General features: G+C 39.5%; 1 protein-coding gene across 1 annotated transcript; it reads left to right on the top strand.

The window, feature by feature from the left end:
- Nucleotides 1-477: 477 nt before the first annotated feature.
- Nucleotides 478-2,064, top strand: LOC148702525 (uncharacterized). Its single transcript, XM_088703810.2, has 4 exons — nt 478-615; nt 705-806; nt 903-1,295; nt 1,402-2,064. Exons 2-4 carry the CDS (start codon nt 750-752, stop codon nt 1,450-1,452), a joined length of 501 nt encoding a protein of 166 aa, XP_088559936.1. The 5' UTR covers nt 478-615; nt 705-749; the 3' UTR covers nt 1,453-2,064.
- The last annotated feature ends 6,947 nt before the right edge of the window (nt 2,065-9,011 follow it).

Raw genomic sequence — 9,011 nt, 5'->3', positions numbered from 1 at the left:
AGGATCGGTTGCACGCAAGGGTCAGCTGTGTCCGCTCAACTATACGAAGTGGAATGACATGCTTCCTTCGTATAAGGTTGAGCTTCTTAGACTCATACAGGTAATGAATTGAATTTGTTCTTTTTAATTTGACACATTCTGTATGTTAATTTGCTTACTACCATGATTTTACTTTTGAGGTTTAATATTATTATAACATTCTGTATCTTGTTGTAGGGTAAGTTTGTACTCCCTCCAGAGAGCCATGATTGGGTGCTAAAGTCTCTCAACCGCAAATGGAAAGAATATAAAGCAAAATTGAAGACGGACTTCAAGCGTGAGGGTATGACAGAGGAGGAGGTTGCTCGTGTGACTCCTCCTGATGTATACCCTCAGCAGTGGAGGAAGCTTGTTCACTAATGGTTTTCTGAAAAAGGACAGGTCACGTATATTATTTCAATATCTTATATTATCTTTATTATTAATATAGATTGCAAATATATGCATTGAATAATATTATACTGTGTGCTTTTATTTTGGCAGACATATTCTAATATTGGTAGAGCTGCACGAGCATCTCAAGCAGTTCCTCATACTTCAGGCTCGAAGAGTTATGCGAGACGTAGAAATGAATTCGTAAGTTTTTTTGAAACTATTTGAAACTCTACTAACATATAGCACGTATCATGATATATAGTTTGGCAATATACTTTCCGTATGTGTAGATAGTAGAGCATGGAAGAGAGCCTGGTGAGGTAGAGTTTTATAAGATGACCCACACTCACCGAGATGGCAGCTTTGTCCGGGACGAGTCGAGAGATATAGTTGTATGTATTCATTTTTTATTTGATCATAATTTTTTTATTAATTTTACTTCTTTTAAATTATTAATGTGACTGTTTATTTTTTTGAGAGAGATATAGGAAAGAGCTACAAATCTCATTTCAGAGCGCGTCGGGGAGTCATCATCATCCGACGTGGCCAGTCGCGTCGAGGCTCAGGTCTATGCAGAATTGATGGGCCCAAAACGTTATGGTCGCGTGAGGGGTTACGGTATCGGAGTTACCCCCACTCAGCTGTCTGCAGTGAGCCGATATACCCAAGATGCCAGACAAGGTACTAGCACTGCAGAGGTTTGTAGTTTGAAGACAGAGATGGCACAGATAAAGCAGTCATATGAGACAAGGATAGAGGAGATGAGGCAGAGTCATATGACTGATATGGCGGAGTTGAAGCAGAGCCAAGAGTTGAAGATACAATCTTTGCAGAATCAGCTTGACCATATTTCATCTTTTTTGCAGAGATTTGCTCCTCCGGTACATAACTAAATATATTTGAATATTTTATATAATTATAATGTATTCTTGTATGAGCGTGATGACTTTCGTATTTTTAGTTTCTAAAGTATTTTTTTTCTTGTAGGTTGCTGATACTTCATCTACTCGTAGAGATGATGATGCCGTCGACTCTTGATACATCGTAGATTGTGTACTTACGAATTTGAGATGGATGTTTTGAATGAAAAGTTCTTGTTTGTGACGTGTATTTTGTTATCTATGTGATTTAGTGTATGTGTTTTGTTAGGAATTAATGTATACAGAGTATTAAAAATTGCTTTTACAAAATTTTTTTTTTGATACTTACCTCAATTTCCAAAATATGATTATGCCAGAACTTTGATAAGTATAGATCTTGGAAAGGACTTTAATTAGTATGTTCTATGTTGACTTGACAGGAACATGGTTTCAGGACAGGCAGTCCGGCTGGACGACTTGACTCCCACGAACTAGATGAGGTAACTGGAATACATCTTCTTCATGAAAGTAAACTGTTCATTCTATTTATCCCATTATGTTCATTCAAACATTCAAGATCAACTCAAGAAACCTGTCTTCTTCCTGGGTGTGGGAGAGTTCTTTTGGTGCAAACCACACACAAGCAATGGTTGGACTGGTACTCTTTTAACCTCTTCAGCGCTGCTGGTCACAGGATTAATTGTATATTTGGATTTGTGAGAAAATTGAGAAAATATTTTCAGTTATGTTAAACCAAAAGGTCTTTGAAACAGTATGAAACTCATTTAAAGGATTGCATTTCAATTTGGCTCCTTTGGCTTGATATTTAACGACGGTGGCGGTGGAGTTGTGAGCAGCCAGACCGAAAGCCTTCCCAAACTATGGAAGAAGTTTGAGAAGATCAGCTGCTCGTCACTTATTGAACTTCCAAGAGTTTTGAAACTTCAGGTAGTTTCTTTGTGTAGCAAGTGTTTCTGAATTTTGGTGCTGCTGCTGCTGTTGTACCTTGTATTGCAGCATGTTGTATGAGAAGATTTGTTCAGCTGTTGAGCTGTTGCTTTTGGTACCATCAAGATACTGAGTTCGGCCTACGTGCAAGGAGAAACTTTACCTGGGCCACTCCTGTATTGCAGTATATTTTGTGGGAACTGGTCAAGTTTGTTTCCTTTTGATGTTGGGAAGTGGGGATTGATATGACATCGTTTGAAAGTGCTAGTTTTAGCTTCTGAGTTCTTATTCGGCTTAGAATTAGTTTTTGATATCTAATTTTAGTTTACAACTTCGCATTGCATTCATAGCAAGAAAATGGTTACTAAGAGTTTGTGTTAACTTGCTAGCCATTGAAACCCATTGACATTATGTTGACCAGTTCTTACTTCTTAGGAAACCAAGATAAATGAAGAGGTTTCAAGTGGGATCTTCAATGCTGATAGATATATGCAGGATTTAGGTGAAATCTTCAATAATAATAAGAGCTTGTGGAAATTGAATTTCAGTTTAGTGGCATGATGAACTCATGAGCAAGTGCTTGATGGTGGTGCTTGTAAAAAAATTAAGTAATGCTTTGAAAGTTTATATATGATAAACTAAAACAACAACATCATATACCCTTTTTCTTTTTTTGCTGTAAGAATTGTGCATTTGTCTTGTGTTTTCTTTAGAGTTTCCTCCCTCCTCTTCCTGATGCTTGTCTTTGTCATCATGATTAGAAACTTGTTTGCAAAAGGTTGTGCTTTCAGGTCACCAGATTGTTGGCTAAAGGTATGTATTTCTTCATACTGTAGATGACTAGTGTTTGGTCTTTTGGCAGATCACCAAAAGGTACAAGCAAGCACTGTCCAAATCCAAGAAATAAAAATAGGTTGCTCTACCAAGTCCATCACCAACAGTTTGGACTCTGAATCGCATTAAAATCTCAGCTTATTCGCATTCTTCACCACTCGAAATGTTTTCTGGCTTCGGACCTTGGTGGGGGCATGTGAACCCTGATGATGGTATTCTTTCATATTTTTTTTTAAAAAATAATTCTTTTGAGCGATGACCGCAACCCAAAAAAAATGGGAGCGGTCATAGGTTTGATATTTAACGACGCTTTATTGCGTCGGTCAAGTAGCATAAGCCGACGCTTTTAAGCGTCGGCATAGTCCAACACAAACTATGCTGGGAAGCGTCGGTTCAAGTACGCCGACGCTTTTAAGCGTCGGGTTCGTATAAAATGAACGACGTTTAAAAGCGTCGGCATAGAGCGACGACGCTTTTTTGACGCGTCGGGTTAAACCCGACCCACGCCCACCTGCCCGACGTCTGACCCACGCTTTGCGGTGCGTGGGCTGGAAATTCGCCGACGCTTAAAAGAGTCGGGAGAGACCAAAAAAAGCGCCGGGAGATATCCTTTCTTTTGTAGTGTTCTTCGCAGGCTTCGCAGGCTTCTTCTTCTTCCCAGTAGATTTTCTTTTGGAAGTAGAAGCTAGCTCAGCAGCGAGAATTGTGCCCCTTGAACCTTTCAAGGCTCCCTCAGTTGTCACCAACATATTCAACAATTCAAGCTTGGTGCATTCAATTTTATTCATATGGTAGTTTACAATAAACTGTCCATATGAAGATGGCAACGATTGTAGGATCAAATCCGTTTGCAAATCCTTGTGCATGGTCCTGCCAAGCTTCTCAAGCTCCTCAAGATCCTTAATTATGGTCAAACCATATTCATGGATAGACTGCCCATCGCGCATCTTGGCTTTGAAGAGTCGCTTGGATACTTCAAACCTCGCTGCGCGACTCTGTTCACCATATAACTCTTGTAGGTGATCAAGTATGCCCTCAGCAATTTTCATGCTCTCATGCTGGCATTGCAATTCATTGGACATTAATACCAAAATGTAGCACCTAACCTTATTGTCGTCATCCAACCATTTTGCATGCGTGTCACGCTGCTCATTGGTTGCACGGGCTGGTAACACCGGGAGTTCATGGTCAAGGACATAAGCTATCTTTTCGCAACTCAAGACAATCTTCAAGTTACAGAGCCAATCTTTATAGTTTGGTCCAGTCAACCTATTGTTATCTAGGATTCGAACTATCAGGTTGGAAGCCATTGACATCTGCAGAGAGTAAAGATTCTAATTAAAAATTTGTATTTGATATTAATTTATTTTAGGGACTCTAAAAATAAAATTGGATCAAATCCTCCCACTATTTCTCGAATCTCTCACACTCTCCTGGTAAAGATACGGAAACCTGCGATTTAGGGTTTCGAGTGGGATGCTGCGGTCCCACCAATCTACATGTCACCTCACCTAACAGTTATTGGAGACACATAAACAATGAGTGTACAACTCTTGTACAATGCTTCGTAAGCATATTGAGCTAACCTGGTCTCCAAGTCATAAGGACCTCACCTAACAGATATTGGACCCATTCCTTAGTTAAGTCAGACCCATCGTATATCCCGCGAAAATAAAGTTGTGATTGGGTCCTCACCTAACAGTTGTTGGAGCCCAACCCCATCCTTACCCCATAATATCTCATGTTAATAGAGAGGTCCAATCCTCTAATGCAACTAGCCCACTGTATCCAGCCGAGACTAATCAACGCTGGAAAGATCTTAGCAACTCTACTATGGTGGAAGACCAATCGACTTAATATTGGATAATCAGATCTTAGTGATTCCAACTTTGAGCTTTTCATAGGAGGTAATCGATCAATTAGCCATGTAAGCAGGTGGAAGGCTCCCCTTACTCAGAGAGTAAGGTCCTAATTAAGTAACCACCTTTGAGCTTTCCTAGACACAAATTAGATCAATTAATCAAATATGGCTAGCTCAATGTATCGTTCACTCTCGATTGATTTAGGAAGGTTTTAGGTCTCTTGGGATTTACATCTAATGTAACCATCTACCCCATACCAAATGTCATTCGATTTACATCTTATGTAAATGTCATATTGGTTTAGGTTTACATCCTATGTAATTATGAAACCCTTTTATATATTATGTGATTACATCTTATGTAAATGACATAATTGTTTCAGTTTACATCTTATGTAAATGTACTATTATTTAGGGGTTTTATTTACATCTCATGCAAATAAATTTTGTTTAACTAATACATACATCTCATGCATACATTGTTTTAAACATTTAACCTTAAACAAGTATAAACATTGTGATTACCACATGCATCTCATGTATATTTTCAGATCTAAAACTTTAAACCTATTATGCTATTCTCTAGATTTCAGATCGTGCATTACTTAATTTAAAATATTGTAATCTAATTGCAATTCTAAAATAATTTGCAAGATCATAGCAAATAAAAATCTGCATGCTGAAAATTTCAGCAACTTGAAATTTCAGCAACTTGAAATTTCAGCATGTAGAAAATCTAGCAAGCACAATTTGTTTAAAAATTAGATTAAAAACGTGGTAATCAATCCTTAAGTCCTAATCATGCCCCTAGAACCATGGCTCTAATATCACTGATGAGTTACGCCCTGTTCGATGCGACGTTCGCAGCAGAATTCGAACGGAACGTCGTTCATCGTATGAACGTGCCTCGGATCATAGAATTCAAAAAATTTTCTAGATCTAAATCCAGAAGATCTTTGAACTCATTAGGGAGGGAAGATTAGGATCTGAGGAGAGTTGATTAAGATTTATAAAACTGAAACAAAAATCAGAAGTTATAAATTTGAAGATCTCATCTTTAAAAATTCTGCAGGTATAGAACACCGCAGCCCGATAATCTTTCTAGGTTCCTGGTTAAGCCGCACATGTGTCCGGCCTCTACAGGTATCCACACGAGGATCTAATCATCCGAGATAGGGTCTTACCGGAGTGCTAGCTCCTTGCAAAGATCTCTCATGACTATCAAATAGATTGGAAGAAATCTGCAACATACCTCCTTGAAGAAGAAACTTTTCTTCTTTGATCTTACTCGCAACGGAGGAAGAGGAAGGAGGAACCTTTGTGCATGGATCTTCCTTGCCTTGATGTCATGGAAGAAGAGGATGCAGAGGACCCCCTTGCTGCCGTGGAGAAGGAGGAAGAATGGGCTTGGGCATAGAGGAAAGAACTCCTTCTTTCCTTGGGCGAATTGATCTCTTCCTTGGTTCTTCTTCTTTCTTTCTTTCCAACACTTGGAAGAAGATGAACTTGATCTCCCTTACTGCCGTGGGAAGAAGAGGGGAAGCCTTTTGCTGCCGTGGGAAGGGAGAAGAAAAGAGAAAGAGAGGCGTGGAGAGGAAGAGGAGAGAATGGATTCATAATAGATCCCTTGCTACCCTTTTATAGATTGGGTTTAGGGCTTCTCCTAATCTTATTAGGAGTATGGGACTATAACCCACCCTTGGATTAATCCCAAGTGTCCAATCCTTGTGCTCATAGATGCATGACATGTGTCCACTTAATCAAATGATTAATTTTCTAATCACATTAGAATTCCTAATCTCATTAGGAGAATTAATTGATTTGGGAGCATGCATCCTATGACACCATGTGGACTTTAAAGTCCGCATAGTATGAACACGACTTAAGTCATATTCATCCTACGACGATATGTGGTCTTTAAAAAATCCGCACAATTCTTGGTTTAATCAAATTGACCCAATCATGAACCCAAATCAACTTGGGTCGAACCCAATTTGATTTGGCTCATTAAATCAGCCCAATTGCAATCAATTCCACTTAATTCTTCTTCCATTAACTCACTAACACTTAGTGGGTTAATTCAATCACCAATCATATTGATGATTGATCTCTATTGTGATTCCAAATCACAATTATAATAGTCTGACTAATTAAATCCTCTATGTGTGTGACCCCGTAGGTTCTATTCTGACTGGTAGTGAGACATATTGAGATCTCCATCTCAATATCACTGAAACTTCTTTCAGTAGACTGAAACGATTTCAGTTCTACTCTCAGGGTTCACTGATCATCAAGTGAATGCCTTCGAGTCTCACAATCCACTAGTGACACCTAGCAGTATGTGGTGGCAACCTAGCATAATGGAATGTCTGAACCTTTAGGTGCAGTTAGCGTATGATACAGTCCCTCTATCATGGATCCCGACGTGGTGGAGGTTATGGATATCTCGTCAAACCCCATCATCCGTCATATATCAAATTTATACGACTTCTAGTTCGAGATATGGAAAACTCTTTTTCCAAAATACCTGGCTAGGAATTTATCGAACTCAGTCTCATAAATCACATAGGATCACTCCTAATCTATCAAGGTCGATAGATCCCATCTAGATGCAACCCTATTCCAAAATGAACCTACTGTAGCCAATCTGCACTACAAGGATCCGAATGGCGGTTAGGGCCCAAGTTCACATGCTCGTCAAACTACAGCAACCTCACAGTGAATAGCCGAGGCATCGCAGGTCAAAGGAACAGTCATACAACTGCAGCATAAGTAGTCACTGACGAGTGGATAGGCATCCATGTGACTACTATCTTTGGTCACGCTCAGTACCTTGTTCTCTAACAAGTACTTGCATAATCACTCCAGTGTCTCTACACCGTAGACTCGAGACTCGTCCATCTGACTAAGTGATCTGTGCACTAATCTCAGCGGATCGATCACCGTCCCTCGTGATGGATTCATTGATCAGGAGCATTTAGAAATTAATCTCTAAGGACACATGCCTCAAATTATCAACTTCTTGAGAATATGTATCATCATCTATTAATTTCTTGGACAATTCATGGACACATGCAAACATGAATGAAAAACAAATTGCCCAATCTTATTTATTAATAAGAGTCAAAATACAAATTTTGTGCCCCAGATTACAAATATGCGCCAGCCACATTGGCTTCTAGGGCATACTTCTAACATATTCCATCTTGGAGAATACTTGACTTGTACTTAATTATCTTTAATCTTTCATGTAGTCAAGACTTGGCTCTCTTTTTTTCGATACATCGGCTACTCATGCATACCGTGTATGGGCTCGGCCAACAGAATGAGAAAAAATGTAAATGACACAAAGCATGAAGCACCTCGTTGGTGCCAGCCCAAATGAATCCTCCAGCATGGTGGGCAACGTATCAGCCGTACTGTTTACCTCTCTTTAGATGTGTGTAACCCCAGAGAGTCTACACGCAGCTAAAAAACTACGAATATCACATAGCAGCAATCTGAAGTCAGCATTAGAGCTCCGACTTGGAACCACTTGGCTGCCTTGTTTTTAAAAAAAATATTATTCTCATATTTATTTTTTTTATAATATTATTATCATGTTAGAAATTTTAACTGTTTTTACCGAGGCAAGTCGATCTGGTGCGAGTTTTGCCCGCCCGGTGGCCCGACAGCCATGACACGTGAAGCGACTGAGAGGGAAAAGGGGGGGCCGAAATAAAACAAAAACAAAAGGCTGCAACGTCCGAGGATGACAGACGAAGTTGATTGGTTTCAAGAATTGAGCTGTGTGAGAGACCACCCTGAACCAGCTAAATGTGTGATTCGGAGATCTCCTTCTTAGGCCTGCCATCCCATAATCGCCACTCTCTCTTCTGTTTTAAACTGATTTATAAATGTATAAATGTGCGTCCCTCCTCAAAAGCTTGGCATTTGAAATGGGGAGCCACCACATCCCACAGGCACTACTCGTTTAAATATGGTTTGAGCCCATCTTCCAAGAGAGAATCCCATGAAAGTAGCTCCTGTAAAGCTAAATCCTCATGGGATTTGAGATGGCTTTTAGCACTTTGATTGAATCTTTGAATGGGTAT

This window comes from Phoenix dactylifera, chromosome 9 (genome assembly GCF_051530095.1).
Source record: "Phoenix dactylifera cultivar Ajwa chromosome 9, Ajwa_hap1_PhDact_Kaust_v1.1, whole genome shotgun sequence".
NCBI lineage: Eukaryota > Viridiplantae > Streptophyta > Magnoliopsida > Arecales > Arecaceae > Phoenix > Phoenix dactylifera.
This window is presented reverse-complemented; position numbering and strand designations above follow the sequence as displayed.